General features: G+C 37.1%; 1 protein-coding gene across 1 annotated transcript in view; it reads left to right on the forward strand.

Annotated features, from left to right (window-relative positions):
* LOC118637842 (denticleless protein homolog) overlaps window positions 1–22,191 on the forward strand; it is a 35,440-nt gene extending 13,249 nt beyond the window's left edge. Inside the window, exons 7-11 of the mRNA XM_036273446.1 lie at window positions 1,553–1,665; window positions 8,993–9,082; window positions 11,768–11,900; window positions 18,151–18,983; window positions 22,081–22,191. Of these exons, the coding sequence (XP_036129339.1) occupies window positions 1,553–1,665; window positions 8,993–9,082; window positions 11,768–11,900; window positions 18,151–18,983; window positions 22,081–22,179 (1,268 nt within the window). The 3' untranslated portion in view covers window positions 22,180–22,191. The remainder of the gene's footprint in view (window positions 1–1,552; window positions 1,666–8,992; window positions 9,083–11,767; window positions 11,901–18,150; window positions 18,984–22,080) is intronic.
* The last annotated feature ends 1,634 nt before the right edge of the window (window positions 22,192–23,825 follow it).

Below are 23,825 nucleotides of genomic sequence, written 5' to 3' on the forward strand. Positions count from 1 at the left end.
TTTCCTTTAATAAAATACATTTTTATTTCTTAGGCCATTTTTGCGGTTGTTTTTTTTGTTTGTTTTCCTTGCATAATAGGATGTTTTCCTTACTGTTCTAGTAGCTTTAACTGCATATATTAATTAGAATTTTTAACCCTTAGAAACCTTAATTTCTAATGAAAACTAAGAAGTAAGCAATTGTAGACTGTTTGTTGTACCAATATGTTTTTGATGAACAAACTATGAATGCCTTTCATAATTTCTAGAAACATATTTGTTCATAGTACAATTTTAAAAGCACAAAAACACAGTTTACTAACAGACCTAAATATAGTAGTTCTATAATATGTGTATCTGAAGTGATTTATAGTCTGCTTAACTTCACAGTGAAAGTGTTTAATGTGGGGAGTATTTGATATGTAGGCTTTTTCTTGAAAAAACCGTATTTTTCCAGTTTTTTTCCCTAGCAAAAGGAAGGGATTTTTGTGAGCAATAATGGAAAGCTGCCAAGTTTCTTAATAATAATTCTTCCCCTCTTTTATTTATTTTTTAAATATATTTTTATTGATTTTTTAGAGAGAGAGGAAGGGAGAGAGATAGAAACATCGATGTGAGAGAGAAACATGAATCGGTTGCCTCCTGCACACCCCTCATCGGGGATTGATCCCACAGCCCAGGCATGTGGCCTGACCAGGAATCAGACTAGGACCTCTCAGTCCATGGGGTGATTCTCAGGATTCTCAGTCCACTGATCCACACCAGCTGGGCTTCTTCCCTATCTTTTAGAAGATTGGAGTGAAACTTTTTTCCTGCCTAAATATATTCTTAAATTCTCCAATAACATATATTTATTTCCTCATTCCCTAGTAATGTTCTGATGCTGGAAGCTTCAAATTTTGGTCTCCTTAGAATAGAAGAACCTGTTAAGCACATTATGCTAGACTGGATTACTTGCCCCTTTACCATGTATAGTGAGAAATCTAAACCTAAAGGCTTAAACCTAACCTAGTTGGAGTATCTTACATATGAAAATATAGTTTACCCCACTAGCTACTTCTGTTCAGCTTATTTCAAGTGCGAGTTAAAAAGATTCCTTCATCCCAGATAAGCTATCCATAAATCTTAACTCTTTTTACTGATTTTTACCACTTTGTGCAGTAAGTGTTCAAAGATCTATTCAAAGCACAATAAGATCTAGTGAGAAAAGAATGAGATATGAAATTTATCCTCAAGGGATCAGAATTCTAAGGAAAAGAAAGACCAATGTATTATGCAATAGGGAAAGCCACACCCTGAGGTACAGAAAGAGGGTCTATAAAGGCGTTTTACTGAAAGGTTGAACATTGGCTCTATTTTTGTCCTTTAAGAATGTTTTTCATTCCTTCCTTCTCTGTAAGTCAGCTCCATACCAAGTATTTGGGTTTAGATCATGAGATTGGATCTAATATAATATAACCTCTTCCTAGATTCTGTAGTTTCTTACACTGTTCAATTTTCTCTTACTTGGTGAATATAGTTTGACCATCTGCTTCAATAGTCAATACACTGATTTTTTCCCCCCTTCTGGCAGTGGCTATCTTCAATGGACATCAGAACTCTACCTTTTATATTAAATCCAGCCTTAGTCCAGATGACCAGTTTTTAGTCAGTGGTTCAAGTGATGAAGCTGCCTATATCTGGAAGGTAAGTTGCTAAACTTCCCCCATAAACGTGAGACTAAAGTATTCTTGCAAATACTTCCCCCCCCCAAGATGAGATAAGTCTATTGTAAACATGTATGATTAACTTTTTCTAGGTCAATGTTTAGTAAAAATTGCTTCTTGCCTTTTAATATAAACAAAACCTCACTGTTGGCAAAATATATCAAATTTTCATGGCCGGAGCTTCTCAGAAATTGACAATCCATATCCTCCAATAGTTTTAGATTATCAGGAAATTGAGAATTCAGAAGACTGGAAAGAAACTTAATTACTTTGTCCTGCTTTCTGGTAAAACATGCTGTACTGTTTTTCTACCCTGTGTTTTAAAATTCTCATTCAAAATACATGTAGTATTTTAATCTCTAAGACTCAGTCTAAACCCAAATCAGCCATAGAACCTTGCACAAAACACTCAGATACTTGTATAGTAATTGTGTTCTTTACTCTCTTGTCTTAGGAGTGGTTTAATCTTCAGTCACTGAAATAGATGTGGCTGGTTTATCAGTTTTGTATATATTTAATAGCATTATTTAAATTTTTTTGTTTTTCTGATTTCTCATTTCTGCTACACAAATTTATATATTTTTTTACTTTTTAAATAGTGATTCTAAAATGACTGCTGAAAGCTAAGAAATTTAAAGTTGTCCATGTGAAGTCCAATGGAGAAAATTGAGAGGTTTCACTTAAGTAGCACTTGTGACCACTAAAAAATAGCTCTTGTGGGAATAATTAACTATAGAAATGTCTGGGCATTCAAGAGAGAAAAGCATTGAGGCATTGTTTTCCTAGAGCTAGAAATTAATTGTCTTCTAGATTGCCCAGTAACTTCTTAAGTGTCCTTGACATTGGTAAATTGAATGATCAGAGTTCACACATTTTGGATTTTAGAGTCATGTCTAAAACTTTATAAGCCCATAGGTTCAATGTTATCAAATCTCTTCTCAAGAGAAATGATATCATTTTTAGTCCTGTCAGCCTCTAGGAAGTCAATTATCTTTAATAGTGTCTTAAGACAAGGATAAAATCTATCAGGTATGAAGTATTATTCTTCAGCTTAATTTCATGTCCTGGAGGAAGTACTAAAAAGTGATTTCTCTATATACCTAGAGTTGCAAAATGCAATGCTACCTTATCAAAAGCTTTTAGTAACAATATCCTAGATCGGGGTGGGGAACCTTTTTTCTGCCAAGGGCCATTTGGATATTTATAACATTGTTCTCTGGCCACACAAAATTATCAACTTTGCTCTGGCCAGTTTGGCTCAGCAATTAGAATGTCTTCCCGAGGACCTAAGAGTCAAAGGTTCTATTCCAGTCAAGAGCACATACCTCGGTTGCAGTTCAATCCCTGGCCCTGGTTGGGGTTGTGCAGGAGGCAACCAATCGGTGTGTCTCTCTTATTGATGTTTATCCCCCCCCCTTTCCCCTTCCCCTCCTCCCTCTATCTGAAAGTCAGTGGAAAAATATCCTCTGGTAAGGATTTTTTTAAAAAATTATCAACTTAAAAATTAGCTTACTGTGTCCGGCTGGTGTGTCTCAGTGGATTGGGAGAGATCACAGTTTGATTCCCGGTCTGGACACATGCTGTGAGTGAGGGGCATACAGGAGGCAGCTGAGCAATGTATCTCTCTCACATCGATGTTTCTATCTCTCTCTCTTCCTCTCTTTCTAAAAAAAAAAATCAATAGAAACATATTTTTTTAAATTAGCCTGCTATATTTGGTCAGGCTGATTTGGTGAGGCGTGTGATATTAGCTGGTATTGATTTAAGGCCTACCGGCCAGACATTCTCCACCCCTGCCCTAGATGGTCACAAGGTGGAGATATTGTTCTATCCAAGATGCTTTTGTGTTTGGCTTGCCTCTTTTTCTACAGTGTATTTCTTTTATCTGTTGTATTGTGTTATGAAAATTTGCTTATAAAACATATGTTTGAGACCCCCATCTTGTGATAAGTTTTCACCTAGTTTGTCTATAAGTTTCTATCTTCTTTAAAAAAAAAAAAGTTCAGACACACCAAAAAGCATAATAAAGGATTATCCAAAAAAAATGCTTATGCCCTAAAAAAAATTGCTTAAAATCCTTTCTTAGGTATACATAATTAAGATTGGATAGAGTTTTACTGTCAATTCTTACAAAGTTACTCCCTAGCCCTCTTCACTAGTACAAAGGCCTTTGTTGTTGTTGTTGTTTCAGGGAATGAGATGCTCCTTCTCTTTAAAGATAAGCAGTAAAGATACTTGGCTGTTGTTAGTAACCCTTTTTCAGATATCTGATTAGTGGCTATCACATATATGGGTGACTCTTTCTGAATTCCTAGGCTGGGTCACATGTTAGTACTGAATGACGTGGGTCAGACATGATGTTCTGCCTGTCCACACATAACTCAGTGTGCAAAGTGATATTTGAGATCCTGGCAAGCTAACTGCTCCTAAAATTGAATTAGCCTAGTGAGGTGGCTCAGTTTCTCTTTTCTATGATAAAACAAGGGGGTTGGGGTTTGAAAAGAAAATCTCACACAAGCCAAGTATCCAGCCTGTTAGGTTGACTTATAAGACAACCTACATTTCCAAGAAGTCCAGATTCTCTCAAGTGTTGGTATTTTTTCTACACTAAAAAGTCCATGGACATAAGAAGACAAAGTGACAGAAGGAAGTTTTAGATCTTGAGACACAAGAGAATGGCCTCTTCATTCTCACCACTGCCCAGCAAAGGGGAGGTGTAATATAGACTCTGTAATACTGATGTCTAAGACTTCAAAAGAAAAAGATACAATGTTACAAATATTTTTTAAAATATTCTATTCCTTGCCCCACCATCACCCATACTCCCTCCTTCTCTGGTTCATTTCTGATATAAGCACTGAATAGTATTGAAGTGGTTATAAATAAACTGATTTGGCACAGTCATTGTACCGCTGACTGGCGAAACATTGAGCCTGACTAGGAAGTGTAAATGATCTCCTGGCAGAAATAAAGATTAGATTTCATTTCTCACTGGGAAGGATAAGGAGGTTTTTTTTAGGAAAGGTGCTGATCTTTTTTGCATGTTTAAGTATATAAAAAGTTTTATGAAGTCTGTAGGTTAGAGCCAGTTACTACTAGAGGTATTTCATAGTTCTGGTGGTTTAACTTTGGGATTCACATGCCTTGAATTAAAGTCTTTATAACTAGTGGAATATCTAAGAACAATTTTTTGTGTTTTGACCATCTCCAGAATGCATGGATGAAAATGTTTCTTGGACTCAATAGTCTCCTTCCTTTTTAAAAGTAGAAGGAGGCTTTAAAAAAAAAAAATCAGCCCTGGCCGGTTTGGCTCAGCGGTTAGAGCGGCCGCCTGTGGTCCAGAGAGACCGGGGTTCAGTTCCCGCTAAGGGCATGTACCTCGGTTGCAGTTTGTCCCCGGCCCTGGTTGGTCGTGCGGGTGGCAGCCACTCGATGTGTCCCTTTCACATCGATGTTTCCCTCTCTCTCTCTTCCTCTCTCTCCCTCCCACTCTGTCTGTACAAAAAATGGAAAAATGTCCTCAGATGAGGATTAAAAAAAAAAAAAAAAAAAATCATGTAATTATAGTAATGTTTTTATAGTAATGAAATGACAATAAATAAAAATGTGTTTGAATAAAAATGAAGGATTTGGCCCAGCCAGTGTGACTCTGGATTGAGCATTCTCCCATGGACTGAGGGATCCCAGTTCGATTCCTGGTCAGGGCACATGCCTGGGTTTCAGGCTCAATCCCCAATGAGGGGCATGTAGGAGGCAGCCAATCGATGTTTCTCTCACATTGACGTTTCTGTCTCTCTCTTCCTCTCTGAAAAAAAAAAAAAAGAATAACATATTTTAAAAACTGAAGGATTTAAAAGCCACCTGAGTTTCATTAGAGGAAACTAATCTTCCTTGAAGCATATCATACTAGGATAGTCCTAACCTGCATTCACAAATACATATTGGACAATAGTTCTCATTTCAACCCAAAACATGCCCCTCCCTCCACTTTTTTTATTTAGATAGAATTCATATAATGTAAAATTCACCATTTTAGTCATTTTGTGTACATTTCAGTGATTTTGTGTATAATCACAATATTATGCAACTGTCACCACCATCTCATTTCCAAACATTTTTATTGCTCCAGAAAGAAACTCAGTACCTTTTAATGCTCAGTCTCCATTCCCCCCTGCTCCTGGCAGCCACTAACCTGTGTTCTGTCTCTATGGATTTGCCTATTCTGGAATTTTATATAAATGGAATTATACAATAAATATGTGATCTTTTATATCTGAGTTCTTTCACTTAACATGTTTTTAAGAATTGTCATTGTTATTGCGTGTATCAGTACTTCATTCCTTTTTATGACTGCATATTTCATTGTATGGATAGTCCACATTTTTTTTATCCATTCATCTGTTGGTAGACATTGGAATTATTCTACTCTTTGGCTTTATGAATAAAACTACTATAAACATTCATGTACAAGTTTTTGTTTGAACATGTTTTCAATTCTCCTGGGAGGATATACCTAAGATTAGAATAGCTGGATCATATGGTAATTCATTCTGTGTTTAACTTTTTGAGGAACCTTCCCTTGACTTTTTTTGTTGTTAATTCTCCCCTGAGGATATATTTTTTTCCATTGATTTCAGACAGAGTCGAAGGGAGGGAGAGGGAGAGAGAGAGAAACATTCCTGTGAGAGAGAGACATCAATTGGTTGCCTCCTACACAACCCCAACCAGGGCCAGGGACCGAACCTGCAACTGATATACTTGCCCTTGACTAAGAACCAAAACCAAGACCTTTCAGCCCACGGGCTAATGTTCTTACAACTGAGATAGACCAGCCAGGAGTACTTTTAATGCTATGTTAAGTGCCTGGCTCATAGTTATTATTCAACAAATGCTGACTTTTATTGTCATTATTATTACTATTCCTACCTTATCAAACTGTAAGAAGTTTTTTTCAAGAGGTCTAAGCTTTGTTTTTTCTTTTAGATCCTATAGATAAATCTAGTAACGTACATACATTTTACTAGTTGATGTTTGGATTTTCTTGAAATGTGTTTTGATCTTCTTTTGTTTTTTAATCCTCACCCGAGGATATTTTTGCATTTATCTTCAGATAGAGGGGGAAGAAGAGAGAGAGAGAGAGAAGCATCGATGTGAGACGCATCGACTGGCTGCCACCCACACAACCCCAACCAGGGCCGGGGACAAACTGCAATCGAGTTACATGCCGTTAGCAGGAACCGAACCCAGGACTCTCTGGTCCTCAGGCAAACACTCCAATGGCTGAGCCAATCCAGCCAGGGCTTGATCTTTGAGTACATGTTTAGGTTCTAAGTATTATGATACCTGGGAAGCTGAGGAAGGGGCAGTATCATTAAATGAAAAGATAGAGGCAATAAGCAGAGTAAACCAATGGAGTAGAATAATGTGTTTCTACCAGGGAGGGTCAAGAGGACACGAAGATTTCCTTTTCCTATAAACTTGCTGCTAACAGACCTGCTTGGGTCTTGGGTGATTAGAAACTTAATGGGCTGGAGCCCATTAGTAGAGGAGGAAGGTGAATTTTTGTGGCTACTGAGATAGTTAAAGACTGTCTTAAAGTCTTTTTAAAAATATGTTAACTCGTAGAAGGGTAAGTTACTGTTGTCTGTGGCATTGTAGGAGTAGGCAGTAAGAAATTCTTTTAGATATACTTAGAAAAAGCTTCCTCTCTGTTTAAATTTCTTCTATACAGCAAGGCAAAGTAAACTGTCCTTTGTCTTCTTTTGCTTTTTGAATCATTATATATGTGCCAATTAATCCAAGAGAAGAGTAGTAATAAATTGGGTAACCTTATGATTCAGTGCGTCAAATCTCTTAACTATAATCTGAGGAATCTATTAAGTTTACTTAGTCATAATCACAAATGTTCTTTCCGGAGTTGCCTCCACTTTCTCTATATAAATGAGCAATGATTCAGAGCCTCAGGAAAATAAAGAGAATAATTTCTCTTTCTCAAACACGTGCTAATAATAGTATATGAGTTTTTGCTCCATACTGTGCTGATTGATTCCCATGGTCTCCAAAAGGTATTGACAGCTCTTTTTTTTAATCATCTGAGGACTTTTTTTTTGCATTTATTTTGAGATAGAGCGGGAGAGAGAGAGACATATCAAGTGGCTGCCACCCACAAGACTCCAACTGGGACCAGTGACAAACTGCAACTGAGGTACGTGCCCTTAGCAGGAACCGAACCTGGGACTCTCTGGTTCTCAGGCCGATGCGCTAACTTCTGAGCCAAACCGGCCAGGGCGGATTGACAGCTCTTGAATCAGACAGCCGTCAAATGCATATTACTATTGGTATTCAGTGAGGGAGGAAATAGTATTCTTAGTCACATGTGTAGTACTTCACAATGTGACCCTTCTTTTTTATACATTAAAATGTGGCAATACTTACTTGAAAATTCAAGGACTCTAAGCAAATTAACTGAAATAAAATCTTAGAGGAATTTTTCTTCCAAAAAGGATATAAAAGTGCTGTGCAAAATATAGTTTATAACCTTCAAAAAGAAGGGGTATAACTTTGGACTTTGATAAAAGTCAGTGACTCTTGTTTTGGAAGAAAGACTATCCTCTTGCCTAGTTGATATGTCTCAGTGGTTGCACATCAACCCCTGTAACAAGAGGTTGCCAGTTCAATTCCCGGTCAGGGCACATGCCCAGGTTGTGGGCCAAATCCCCAGTGGGGGGCGTGTAGGAAGTGGCCAATCGATGTTCTCTCTCATCTATGTTTCTGTCTCCTTCTTCCTTCCTCTCTCTCTAAAATCAATAAAGGGGGGGAAAAAAGTATCCTCTTATCCCAAGAATACTAATAGCATGTCTCAGGTACCTTCAGGATATAGTTCATGTTAGTGTCCCTGGAGGAAGCTGGCTAGAGAAGATCTGAAAATGTCTAGGCTATGTAAAAATAGGGTTCTATCTGAAGTGTACTACTAGCAGATGAACCTCATCCTTCTATAAAGTTCACTAGCTAAGAGGTGAAGGACAAAACTCTTCTTAAATTTGGGTCAAAATATGTATAGCTAGATAGTCCTGATTTGAAATAAGACTGGTACTGGTATTTAAGCCCATTATTTACTTACTTGATTAATGACAGAAATACTTTTATTGTCCACTGGGACTCTTTTTCTAAGCTATAGTTAGGCATTCCTAGGGAGCTTTGGTAACAATCCTAAAGATCTCTAAGGCACAAATATGAAGAAATTCAAAGCCTTTTCTGGGAGTCCTAATATTGCTCTGCTGACTTGTTTCTTTTTGACATTGCACTAGGTGTCCACGCCCTGGCATCCTCCAACTGTGCTCCTGGGTCATTCTCAAGAGGTCACATCTGTGTGCTGGTGTCCATCAGATTTCACAAAGGTTTGTAAATAAATATCCTTAGTTGGATTAAGAAATAGATCATACAACCCTAACCAGGTAGCTCAGTTGGTGCCAGGTTTGGTTCGCAGGTTCAGTCCCCAGTAAGGGCACATAAAGAATCAACTTATAAATGCATAAATAAATGGAACAACAAATCAGTGTTTCTCTTCCTTCCACTCTCTAAAACCAAAAAAATAAAAAGTAGATCATAGATTTATAGGTTTTCTCAAGGTTAGTTTGAGAGTTACACATTTTCATGCTTGAATATAGAGATTTAAAAGATCTAGAGGCCATCCAGGATCTGCATCAACATTAATCATGTGTATTCTACTTTTCTCTACCAATTGAGAAATTGTATTATGCACTAAGGAATGAGGATGGATTTCTTGGTATCCTGGAGTCATTCCTTTTCTAAACATAGAATTAAGTTTGTAATGTAATTAAAATTTGATCCTAAAATTTAAGGTAAAAAGAAAATGTAAGGTGAGAGCTTGTCTTTTTAACTTTTCTACATATTAATGTGGTACATTGAAGGTAACATCTCAGCTGTTCTTCACAGGCCAGCTTGGATTTTCACATGCTAAAAACTGCTTAGTGTGAAGTTTTAGGCTCTCTGTGGTTAACTACACAAGTAGTTCCAAAATGTTTTAGACACTCTAGAAAGAAAGAAATACTCTCACTTAAAATTTTTTTTAATAGTGAAAATAAAAACCTGAAATCTAGAAAGGCCACTCACTTTTCTAACCCTTACTGCCCCTAGTCTTTGGGTTATTCTGGATTTATAGGAAATGTCGATTATGTGGAGATCTCTTCTTTCTCACTTTGACATTTTAAGGTTTTGTTGCCTTTTGTTACCATCTGTTTTTTATCTTCCAAAAACTCATGATCTGGTCTACTCCTGGCATCCTTGCTAATTCTGTGTAACCATTTCTGTGGTCAGCTTCATGATAGACCTTTTTTTGAAATTACTACTTTAATTACCAGTAACTACAATAATACTACACCAGTGACATTTTTCTTTTGGGATACCATGTTTACAATGAAATACCTTCTTTTAACATGGAGTTCTGTATCATCATAGAACTCACTAAGATGGTTTTTGAAATATTCAGTTCATTATGTCATCTCTTTGCAACTATCGTATGTTGTCCTTATCTTTATGCACAGAAGATTCAAAAGAAGTGGCAGGGCTGTTGACCAATACTAATCTAATGACCACCTTTATAAAAAGTTCTTTGAAATAATTTTGTCCCTTGCATAGAGTTAGGAAAGTAAAATATGATTTAAAAAAAAGGTTATGCCTTTGAAATTGGCAAGATTTGGTTCTACTAGATCTGCCACTCAATTATGGTGACCTTGGGCAAATAATTTTTTTTTTTTGTAATCCTCACCCGAGGACATTTTTGGATTTATCTTCAGATAGAGCGGGAGGGAGAGAGTGGGGATGAGAGAGAGAGAGAGATCTGTGTGAGAGAGACACATCATCTGGATGCCACCCACACGACCCCAACCGGGGCTGGGACAAACTGCAACCAAGGTACGCGCCCTTAGCGGGAACCGAACCCGGTACCCTCTGGTCTGCAGGCTGATGCTCTAACCGCTGAGCCAAACTGGCCAGGGCTCGGTCATATAATTTTATTACTATTTTGTAGATGAGATTATTTGAGTATAAGGATTTTTATATTGTGAGAATTAAATAAAATAAAGAATGCAAATTGTCAGGCACACAGTAGGTGCTCTATATGTAATAACTCTTGTTAATAGACTATAGAGTAACTAGGGATTCCAGGCATTTTTTTGTAGAGCAGTTAAATATGTGTGTCTTCTTTTGGCCTCCCAGTAAGGAAAGGAAAAAGCTGCCAGTCTCTTGGGGCCAAGACTTAAGAGAACGTGTGTTCTTTTTTTTCTATCTCTTTAGTGACTGAAATAGAGAAATTATATAAACAAATGCTGGGGAACAGCTCTGGTACCAGTGGCCATTTGCCACAAGCTCTTCAAGCTGGACTTTCTCTGCCATAAAAGGCTTGGGACCAAGATCAGGAATGGTCAGATATTTTTAAAGGGGCAAAGGTTATTTTTAACTTCTTTCAGCCTAGTGAACTTGTTTTCCCAGATTGCTCCTTTACCTATCCGGGGGAAAAAAATCGAAGGATTGGTTTCATTCTAATTGTCACAGCCTACTAGAGTCATGGACTAAGTCTGATCTTGGAAATGATCCCATTAAACCAGCAATAAACCAGAACATGCAAAATCCAGAAGAGATTCACAGAAATTGAATGTTTGTGACATACACTGATTAATCGTTTAAGGAAAAGAGAAAGCAAGAAGAGTATCTTAATTAAATATTTCATAGTTACATAAAGATAATAAAGATAATGACTTTCCCAGCTCCTTGAGAATAAAATGAAATGCACCTGGTTTATAATAGAGCTTTAGGTTAATAAAAAATGACATAACAAAAGACATCAACAGAATGTATATAAAGAAGAAACTAGAGAATTTACTTCTTTGGAAATTTGCAATGATTCCTAAAAGCAGGGAACAGAAATACATGATCTTTCAGGTGCCATTTTTTATATCAAACAAAATAATTTTCCAGTCATGAGCCCTTAGACAACATCTACTTTTTACTTTGTTGTGAATCTTTTATTAAAACTCCTTAACTCCCTTCCTGGTTCTCCTTAGATTGCTACCTGCTCTGATGACAATACACTGAAAATCTGGCGCTTGAGTAGAAGCTTAGAGGAGAAATCAGGAGATAAACTCTCCACAGTGGGTTGGGCCTCTCAGAAGAAAAAAGAGGCGAGAGCTGACCTAAGTAAGGATCCTATACATTTTTCTACGTTTTTTTCTGTGGTTTGATTGTTTATTTTCTGAGTGCTACTGTTTATCATCTACACAAGATACTTCAATCCAGTGGTGGTTTTATTTGTAAAATATTTCTCGAATGTGCTAGGCACCATTCTAAGATGCTGGGAATTCAACAGTGAACAAAATCGAGAATGCCAAAGATGTAAATGAAGGTGACATGTTAGTGTTAGAGGCAATACAAAAGTTAAGGAGGTAAAATACGTACTATTGCAGATAACAGCAGGGCTTAGGAAAAAGGAAAGCAATGAAGGGAGAAGATTGGCACAGTGTGCTCTTGAAATTTTAAATTGGGTGCCCAGGGAAGCCTTAGTGAAAGAATACATTTGGTACAGGAAGTGAAGTAGTGAGCCATGTGGATATTTTGGCAGACAAAACAGCAAGTACAAAGGTCCTGAGGCTCAGGAGCAGGCCTACAGGATGAGGCAGAAGTAGGTTTACAGTTTTGAATACGCATAACTCAAGAGTTTATTCTTGTATTATTTATTAATTATTGTATTTTCCATATGACAACTGTAAACCTTCTTTTGCCCCACCCTGTATTTCTTTACCATAAATGCACCCATTTAAAGTATACAGTTTAGTGGTCTTTAACATATTCAGTTGGACAGTCATCAGCACAGTCTAATTTTAGAATATTTTCAACCCCAAAATGAGGGTTCCAATTTCTTCATGGTACCGGCATATCATGAATAACAACATTTGTTATTATTAATTTGTTTGATTTTAACCATCTTGGTGAGTTTAGTGAAGTGGTATCCCATTGTAGTTTTGATTTGTATTTTCCTGATGACTAATGATTATGAACATCATCTTTGCTTACTGACCATTTGTATATTTTCTTTGGAGAAATACCTGTGCAAATCCCTTGCCTATATTTTAATTGGGTTATTTGGGTTTTTTTATCGATGAGTTGTAAGCATTCTTTATATATTCTAGATACAAGTCCATGTCATCTAATGATTTGCAAATATGTTTTTCTTATTCTGTAGGTTGTCTTTTCACTTTCTTGGTGGTGTCCTTTGACTCATAAATTTTCTAATTTTGATGAAGTACAATTCATCTCTCTTTTCTTTTGTCATTTCTGTTTTTGATGCTATAGTTAAGAAACCATTGCCTAACCCAGGTTCACAAAGATTTACTCCTGTGATTTTCTTCTAGCTAAGAGTTGTTTTATTTTAAGGTCATAGTCCATTTTGTGTTTATTTTTGTGTACAATGTGGGGCAAGGATCCAAATTCATTCTTTTGCGTGTGGATATCTACTTTTTTCTCAGAATCATTTTTTAAAGAGACCGTTCTTTACCCCGTTGAATTGTTTTGGCATCCTTGCCAAAAAATCAAATAACTATAAATGTAAGGGTTTATTTCTGGACTCTCAGTTCTATTGCCATTGGTCTATATGTCTGTTCTTATGCCGGTACCATGTTGTCTTGATTACTGTAACTTTGTAGTAGGTTTTGAAATCGGATAGTCTAAATCTCCAATTTTCTTTTTCAAGATTGTTTTTTACTATTTTGGCCTCTCATTTCTATACAAATTTTAGGACTAGTTTGTCAGTTTCTTTGCAAAATAGCTCTCTGAGGTTTTGATACTGATTCATTGAGTATGTGGATCAGTTTTGGTAGTATCATCATGTTAATAATGTTAAATCTTCTGATCCATGAACATGGGATATCTATCTGCTACTTTGTCTTTATATACTTTTCTCTCTCTAGTTTTAGAAAACATAAAAGAGAAGAATCATATGAGGAAAAAGCTATCAGTATTTCTACCACTCATACATAATTTTAACTTTTTTTTCAGATTTTTTTCCTTTATCCATTGAGATTTTTAACAGTTATAGTAATATTGTATATACATTTGCATTTCTTGGGGATATTTTTTTTACTAAACATGATGTCCTAAGCACCTTCTGTGTTATTTTTTAAACAAAACATGTAAAATAGCCCACTGAGTAAGTATTCCATAGTTTGCCTAACTATTCTCTTGTATTAGACATTTTGTTCCCAATATTCTGTGAGATTTTTTTTCTGAATTTAGGGTCCCCCTTCCATTAAAATAGATTCCCAGAGGTGGAATTCTGTGTCAATGGCTCCAATCATTTTAAGACTTTAGGTGCAGAATATCCTGCTTTTAACTTTATTTTTATTGTGTCATTAATTATTCTTAGTTCTGGAAGCCAAGTCACACAAGAAATTCCACATATTGACCAAATTTGGACAACAACATATAGCCACTCATGAGTACTAGCACAGTTGTTTTAAGGACCTACTTGGATTATTTCATTTAATTCCCCAGACAACTGAAACTGAAGCTCAAGGAGGTTAGGCTTGCCTAAGATTACGCAGCTGTGAAGTTGAAGAAGAACCAGAGTTCAACACTTGCAGTCTGATTCTAGTGCATATGCTTTGAAGCACTCTGCAGCATTGCCTTTAGAACTCAACATAGCAAAGCTAAGTTAACACCAGACCAGGAATTATACCTAGATTTCTCCATTTCTGGGTGATGCTGGAGTTACTCTGAAGAGCACTACAGGGAACAACCTGACATGAGTGCCAAAGGCTGGCACACTGACCATTAAACCTGTAAGCCACCATCCAGCAGCAGATTGGCTGCTGCTGATCACACTGCCATCTTGAAAATTATGTTTCTCTGCTTTCCCAGGCTTCTAATGGCCACCCCAACTTTCCTTATTGTCTTAGACTGCATATCTTCTCTTTTGGCCCTTTTAACACACCAACTGAAAGGGTTTAAATCCCAAGACCCTCTGCCCTACTTTTCCCAGCCAAGTACCTGCTCTGCAGCTTACTCTTCTTTCACTGTTTCAGCCAGAAATCTGACAAGGCCAATGGTTCTCACCCTGGCTGTGCATCAGAACCACTTGTGGAGCTCTTTTAAAAGTTTGAGCATCCCTAGAGAGTGTTCACTAGGTCTGGGGTGGAGGCCAAGTACCTGTATTTTTATAAAGCTCGAAGTAAGTCTGGTATGCAGCCAGGATTGAGAACCTCTAGTCTAGGCATTTATTGAGTGACAAAGATAATTATTCTTATCTTGAAGAGAAGGAAACCTTACCTGTTGTATCTCAAGTGCTTACTGCAGTCTCAAAAGTCAGCAGAATGCTTACAGACTTTTTTTTCTTGGTGCCTGGAACCTCACTCTCATCCCTCAGCAGTAATGAAATCTAATAAACATTGTTTAATAATTCCTGGCTAGGTACATTTTAGGCACTAGACCCAAAAATGACTAACTCATCATCATCTGCCCTCTAGGTGCTCACAGTTTAGTCAAGGAGGCAGATTTTAAAAAAAAAGAAAAAAAAAGCTGTAGTACATTCTAAACATTATTCCTAGCAATATAAACAAAAGGCTCTGGAAATGCTTTTCCTATGGGAGAGGAGGAAAGAAGTTTGTGAATTCTATGCAATTGTCATCAGAGCCTGGAAACATGAGAATTTTTGCCTGGCAAAGAAGGGGCAGGCTTGGCAAGAAAACCACATGAATAAAGACAGACATGTGACAGTGCATAGCTTGTTCAGGAAGCAGTGAGTAGTCAGTCTCCTGTAATAGGATCCTAAAGTAGCATATAGTACGTGGTAAGATTGAAAAGGTAGAGTGAGGCCAGATGGCAAACCCTTATGTAGAAAGAATCTACAAATTGATTATTTGTAAGCTTTCTATAATTTCTCGAAGGAACTAACTTTTAGGAAGTCTTTAGAGCAATAACTCAGTCTGTACTGTGTCATCAGATCTCATGCAGTGCTAAAGTTTAATAGGTGTTGATGCACTTAAGTAGATGAAGTAGTAAATGGTATGTCATGTTTGAATCTGTAGGCCAATGTCCAGCTGTTTAAAAAAATGTAGTGCATCTAAGTGTACTTTCATGAAAGAAGAAAAAGATACACTGTTCAGAGAAGAGAGCAAATTGTAGAATGTGTGTGTTTAATAATTCATTGTATTTTTTAAGGTATATACATATACTTTTGTGTGCGCTAATAAGCACATAGAAAATTTTGGAATGCATCTAAGTGAAATGAGAACATTGAAAAGAGGGCTTTTTGCTGTTCAGCTTATTCCCCTCTGTAACTGAATTTTTTTTCACCATGAACTTGTATTACTTTATAATCTAATTACTGTTAGAAAAAAGAAAGGAGTTAAATTTGACCCAGAGTTTTAAGTTCTGTTAACCTTCAAAGTTAACAAAATCTTCTCTCTGACCCCTGTGGTCTACTCCTTCCTTCATTATAACATCTTGAAGGAAAAAGAAGTGCCCCAACTTTCTACCACACTAACCTTTAGTAAACACTTCGGGTGTCTGCCACTCAAGTAACAGAAACTTATATACCTGCTTTGTCCCTTGGCCCAGCTTTTCCTTCTCCCCTAATCCAGCCTTTGAATCTTCATATTGTAACTCATACGGTTTTAGGACTTCCTCCCCTAAAAGTATACTTCAACCCACTTTAATGGCACTGATGAGTGTAGGGGCAGTGCGTTGACTGTTGGCTTGCACTGAGGAGTGAAGTAAATGAAAAGTGTCTTTTCTTTTGAAATAATAACTGACAAACTTTAGAACATGAATGTGAGAACTACTACCAGATGCTCCAGGTACAGGTCCCTTTCTCTAGCTCCCCTTCTATAGTACACTATGACAAAATGGGGTTTTCTAGTAACCCCATTTCTTTATTGAAGGAGCGGTAACATTTCGGCCATTTCTAAATATATAGTTGATTTTTAAAGTTTAGGCAAAATTCAATTTCTCTGTCTCAAGGCAAGGCTGCTTGAGTAGTGAAAAGCACAGGGTAACTAAATGACTGAAATTAGTAAATCTTTATTTCAACGAAAAGATTGTATTTTCATGTCATCCCATTCTAAATTTTGTTGCATATAAATGCACTTCAACAATGAAATGGAATTAAATATCAAAGTTATATATACTTTAAGGACTTTGTGACTGAGACATAGAAGCCTTTTCCTTGTTATTTGAAGACAGAAACACTACTCCAAAAATCTAGAAAGTTCAGAAAATAAGTAAAATATTGTGTTGTCTGTGGTGGGGCCTGAGGGAGGAAGAAACATGAAGTTTATAAGAATTTGCCTGGAGTACTTGCCATTGCCTATAAACAAGGGGCAGGACACATAGAGAATAGTTGTATCCGCTATTTAATTTGCTTTACAGAGAGCAAGCATTGAGTTTCTGAAATGTTCTTTGGCATACTTTGGCTTGTGGAATATTGTAGTCATGTGTAAATTAGGGTGGAAAACCACATGAGGCCTGATAACCTTAAGTAATTGATGGAATTCTTGTGAAGATTAAAAACTATCTCTAGCCCTGGTGGGTTAGCTCAGTTGGTTAGAGCATCATCCCCATATGCCAAGGTTGCAGGTTCTCCCAGTCAGGACACACACAAGAATCAACCAATGAATGCATAAATAAATCAATAAATCAATGTGTGTCAATCTCTCTCTTTATTCCCCCTTCTTCTCTTCCCCTCTCTGTCTCTAAAATCAATAAATTTTTTAAATTAAAACAAAACTTTATTTAACAAATAAGGCAACTGAGGCAGAGGAGGTAAAGGGTTGTGCTCAAGTCACATAGTAAATTATTTTAAACCTGTGCGCTCCTGTTTGAAAGCCACTGTGTAGTGCTCTTTGCCCTAGCATTGCTCAGAAATATATACAGGATTGTTAATGGCAGCTTTACTTATGAAGACAAAATATCATTAACAAACTAAATGTTTTAAAGTTACCTTAGATTACTTTGTAGCTATTAAAAATTATAATATAAATATATTAATGTGGGAAATGTTCATAATATGTTAAGAAACAGGTTACTAAATAGTATGTATATACATTAGTCTCATTTTTATATAGAAAAAATTTGAAGTATATAATATATATTAGTTGCACAAGTATAGGGAAAAAACACTAAAAGTGGCTCACCTAAATTTTTTTATCTTTTCCCTTTTTCCTGAATTTTATAGATCTAACAAGTACATGTTTTACAGTGTGGTCGTTGGGAGGCTTGCAGTTAGGAAAAGGGAAGGAAAGTGCTAAGAGGATGTGGCAAGAATCAAATGATTTATGTGATTAACTCATTGGGAAATCAACCCCTAGAAGATTAAGTTAGCTAATTTTTCTTGATGAAAATTCAGGGCTGTATTGGCTTTCACTTCTGATTTTTGTGACCCTCTTTTCTTTTTCAGTAACAGTGACAAGTAGCCAGAGTACTCCTGCCAAAGCCCCCAGAGTAAAGAGCAGTCCATCTAGTTCCTCCCCTTCCTCAGCAGCTTGTGCTCCGAGCTGTGCTGGAGACCTCCCTCTTCCTTCAAATACTCCCACATTTTCTATTAAAACCCCTCCTGCCAAGGCCCGGTCTCCCATTAGCAGAAGAGGCTCCATCTCCTCTATTTCTCCCAAGCCACCCTCATCTTTCAAGATGTCCATTAGAAATTGGATGACCCGAACACCTTCCTCATCACCACCCATCACTCCACCTGCTTCTGAGACCAAGATCACATCACCAAGAAAAGCCCTTATTCCTGTGAGCCTGAAATCATCCCAAGCAGTAGCTTGCTCTGAGTCTAGAAATAGAGTAAAGAGGAGGCTAGACTCAAGTTGTCTGGAGAATGTGAAACAAAAGTGTGTGAAGAGTTGCAGCTGTGTGACTGAGCTTGATGACCCAGTTGAAAAGCTTCATTTGGATCTGTGCTGCCTTACTGGTAACCAGGAAGACCTTGGTAAGGACTCTCTAGGTCCTACCAAATCAAGCAAGATTGAAGGAGCCAGTATGAGTGTCTCAGAGCCTCCTTCTCCTGCCAGTCCTTATGCTTCAGAAGGCTGTGGGACACTACCTCTTCCTTTGGGATCTTGTGGAGAAGGGTCTGAATTGGTAGGCAAAGAGAATAGCTCCCCAGAGAATAAAAACTGGTTATTGGCCATGGCAGCCAAACGGAAGGCTGAGAATTCATCACCACGAAGTCCATCATCCCAGACCCCCAATTCCAGGAGACAGAGTGGAAAGACTTCTCCAGGCCCGGTAAGTCAGCAGTGGTGGGAAGATGCATTTCCTAACTTGAAAGAGGCAGGTATAGATCCTTTCTCAGAAGTCAGGATGCCTTTTTTATTTTTATTTTTTAAGTAAACCTATTTTATTTATTTTAGGGTTGCCAGACTTCGCATATAAAAATATAGTACAAATATTGTATGGGACATATTTATACTAAATAGTGTTTATACTAAAAAGTTATTTGCTGTTTGCTTGAAATTCAAATGTAACTGGGTGTGTGCTGTGTTTTTATCTGGCAAACCTATTTACTCCCATTAAGATCACTTCTGTCAGGGTCTATACCCCTCAGCCCTGTTGCCTGATTCATCAAAGCCTCCTCATCTGCCCAGGCCAGTGTAGATCTGTGGTTAGAGCATCAGTCCACACTCCAAAGGGTCTCTGGTTCAATTTCCCGGTGAAGGGCACATACCTGGGTTACAAGTTTAATCTCTGGCCCTGGTCTGGGCGTGTTTGGGAGGCAACCAGTTGATGTGTTTCTCGCATCTTGATGTTTCTCTTTCTCCCCCTCCCTCCTTTTCTTCCACTCTCTCTAGACAAAAATTAAAAACTTCCTCATCCTTTAGAATATCAATTCAAAAATATCTTCCCTCCTCTTTGTGTGACATTGTTTCCTGCCCACCCCCAAGCCCTAGGCAACCCCTTTTTATAGACTCCCTCCCTTTTTTACAGATAAAGCTGGCATTCATGGGCAGGTTGTCAACATCCATAAATAGATGACCAGTTTGTAATTACACTTTATGATTATTTAAAATAAAATGAAACTTAGATATCTGCAAAGTAGTCTAGAATTACAGGTTTTAATGATTATCCCCAATCTGTTTACAGTCATCTTGCTCACACCAGTTTTTTGACAACTCACTTGTATCTGTATCTTTTTAAACATTCAGCTTAGTTTTACTTATCATTTTAGGGCTCATATTTTATTGGTGAATATACTATTTAAGATAGATCATTTTAAAAACAGATACTGCTGGCAGAAATAGATTTGTGAGCCTTAAAAAGCAAGTGACTCATAACGGTGGAGGCAGAAGTAGCTGTGAACATTAGGTTAGCTATGAGCACCAGTCAAAGGGAATAAAGTTTCTGTTAATCAGTTTGTAAATGAAGGGGAGGTGGGTTAGGAAGTTTCTGCTGTAGTTCATAGTCACTCTTGCTCTCTGTTAAGGAAGAGATGGTAGAATTATTAAAATCCAATCCTGGAACCATGATCAGCAACATATGCCTACTTATTTATTTACTTATTTACTTATTATCTTCACCCAAGGATATGTCTGTCTGTCTGAGAAAGAGAGTAATGTGGGGGTTGGGGATGTTGTGTAAGTGCCCCTACCAGAGCTCAAACCTGCAATTTCGGTATGTACCCTGACCAGGAATGGAACCCACAAACTTTTTGGTGTAGGGGACGATGCTCCAATCAACTGAGCCACCTGACCGGGCTACATCTACCTTTTTAAAAGGTAGAAGCTGGATAACCATAGGCCAGTTCAATAAATGTTGATATCACCCATCTATTGTCATGAAGCCCATCCCATAATTTTAGGAATAAACTCCAACTAAGAGTTTGCTACAGAACTTTTTATTTATTTATTTTTTTATCCTCACCCAAGGACATTTTTGTTCAGATAGAGTGGGAAGGAGGGAGAGAGAGAAAGACACATCGACATGAAAGGGACACATCGAGTGGCTGCCTCCTGCACAAACTGCAACTGAGGTACACATGCCCTTAGCAGGAACTGAACGCAGGTCTCTCTGGACCGCGGGCTGATGCTCTGACAGCCGAGCCAAACTGGCCAGGGCCCTTTTTTTTTTTTTTAAGCTATAAGGAGGCTTTCTTTTCTTTCAATATTGTCACTGTATCTGCTCTAGCCAAAAAATTTTTTTTCAGGCGAGCTGGTCTCAGCTATGTGTTAGCCAGGAAAGCAATTACAATGAAAAATTTTTTTTCATTAATGTGTAGATCTTAAAGGTTTTTTAAGAGAGTATGTTGGCCCTGGCCGGTTTGGCTCAGCAGTTAGAGCGTCGGCCCACAGACCAATGAGTCACAGGTTCGATTCCAGTCCAGGGGCACACATCTCCCTTGCAGTTCGTCCCCAGCCCCTAGCTGGAGTCATGCGGGAGGCAACCAGTTGATGTGTCCCGATGTATTCCTCTCACATGGATGTTTCTCTCTCCCTTCCCATTCTATCCGAAGATAAACAGAAAAATATCCTCAGGTGAGGATTTAAAAAAAGAGTATGTTTGGTTCAAGAAACTTTTGGTGTTGAAACAACAAAATTCAACATGTATGAATCAAGCAGCATCCCATCTAGCAAATAGAAAGGAGGCCTGAAGATCTTACAAAATGTAAGGCTTTTAAGGACAGAAAGCGGGAGAAAAAGAAAAATTGAAAGAATGAATTATTTCAGGCAAGGACACTTCCTTAGGGGAAGGCAGGGGGTCTATCAAGCAGATTACCTCACTGGTATTGATTAGGAAATTCCAGATTGACTGGTTAAAGTTACATTCCTGGGAGAGGCTGAAACTGCAAATAGGTTATATACTGCTAGTCTTAGTTTGCTGGGGTGGAGTTTAGGACATGTTGGGCCTACATTTTGGGCCAGTTGTCTCTCTTTAACACTGGTTTTATTTTTTCAACCTTTGAAGCTAGTTTCTTTAAAAGAGTTTTTCTTTATGTACATGACAATAATGTAAACTTCTACAAAAGAGGGTAGCAGCTGCCATTTGAATACCTGTCTTGTTTGTAAATTTGGGAGGATAATTTGCTCATTTCAAAGAGGATGGTAATTTTAACCTCTTTGGTTCCGATTAAATGGTTTAACTGGTAAATATTTTCTGTTCACATGAAAAGTCCCTGCCTTCCTTCCTTACATACTCTCTATTAAATTTTTACTATATTCAGTACATATCAACCAAAAGAGACATTGTCATCAAAGTATTTGAGACTAAACGCTGGCTAATCAAATTTCTAGGCATCCTGACTTGAAATACCTGTAAGTGATGACTTGCTTGGGTAACAGCTAGACTTTATCTTAAAAAAATGTCTGAAATCTAAATTTTCTTCTTCTAGGTCACTATTACTCCCAGCTCCATGAGGAAAATTTGTACATACTTCCATAGAAAGTCCCAAGATGACTACTGTAGTCCTGAACAGTCAACAGAATTATAGATCCTAATCTGAGTAAGTTAACTTTGGCCCATTAAAACAAGATAAAAATACAACAGAGTGATTCTGTAACTCTGATCTTTAAGAAAGCTACCATTTTTTCATTTTTAGAGACAGTCTTTTCAACTGAAATTTACCTAGTCTGGTTATATTACCATAGTGTAGATCCAGCATCCTCAGGATGAATGTTGTGTTTAAATTTCATAAAGTAAACATTTTCAGTAAGTAGTCTTCACTTTTTTAATTATGCATCTTCTCTACAATAATGACATCCCAGATTATAGAGGGGGTAAAACAAGACTTGTCTTTTGTTACTCTGAGACTTTCTATGCACAGTGTCAAGTATCTGCTGGCCATAGCAGGAGACCTGTCTGTGAAGGCCAATTGCTAAAGAAGTCTTCTGTTGAAGACCCTTGGATCTGTGCTGCCTCAAACAAATATATTTGCATTTAAAATATATAATCTTTTCACTATACTTCTTTTGGTTGTTTCTTTTTTTTAAGTATGTGTAAAAATGTGATGTTCAAATAAGTACATTTATATTGATTTAGCAAGTGATTCATTGACACAGTCCCTATAGTTAAAATCTTTATTTCAAAAACAGGCAACTCTTTGGAGAATAACACTAGAAACCCTTATTTGTTTTTTTTCCCCAATATATATATCTCCCACATGAGATTTAAGCTCCTCATATTTTTGCTAAGCAATCTACTATGTTATCAGCTCAACATCATGTTCTGTAAGAGGTTGTGATTTTTGCCATTTACTAGAGGAGATGTTTATAAACTCAGTCATACACTGAAGCTGTGGTCTGAATTCAGTCCTCAGTTCTCCAGGTGCTGCAACTTTAAAAAATAGTAATAAGTACTCAGATTTTAAGAAAAAATAATGATTTCTTATTGATATTTTTATAAAAGAAGATAACTGAGCAGAAAATCCAGAACCTCAAAAATAAATACTGGCTTTAACTTGCTTTTTTGGATTCTTTTTCTATACATAAAAAGCAATGGCCTTCTAGTATAGCCCTGAGCCAAAAAGTTGCGGGATTTTTTTGTAGATATTTAATATAGAGTATATAGACTAACTCTAAGTTATAATGTGCAAAATATCTTGAACACCCCTTCCCTTAATCAACAGTTACGTATCGATCAGCTTGAGATGAACTGTTGTTTTATATTTTCCCCCATTATAACATAGAAACAAGCTTCATGTATTTTCTGTGCTCTATGTCCTTGGAAGGGAGTACCCTTCCAATCATGAAACTTGATTCATTTTATACATATATGTGGACTGTGGAGACTTTATTCATATATTTGTGTGATAATTTTCAAGTCTATTCTTAATGATTACTCTTTAATTCCTTTGATTCTTTTAAGTTAAGCTTGTAACAACCAGGGCTGCAAAGGTTCACCTGGTTTTATCCAAGGAAAAAAATAAATAAAAGGAAGACATAAAATTTCAAAACAAAGCACACCATAGTGTTAACAATATTTAGGAACTCTACATATATTTGGTTTTTGATTTTTGAGTGTTAGACTATTGGAAAGTGTTATTTATGATCAGTGCTTGCCAATAATGCTATCTTTCTCTTGATTTGAAAGCCAGTAGGGAAAATAATCCTTTAAAAAGAAAAGGATAACTAAAGTAGA

The sequence above is a fragment of the Molossus molossus genome, unplaced genomic scaffold (assembly GCF_014108415.1).
Source record: "Molossus molossus isolate mMolMol1 unplaced genomic scaffold, mMolMol1.p scaffold_m16_p_20, whole genome shotgun sequence".
NCBI lineage: Eukaryota > Metazoa > Chordata > Mammalia > Chiroptera > Molossidae > Molossus > Molossus molossus.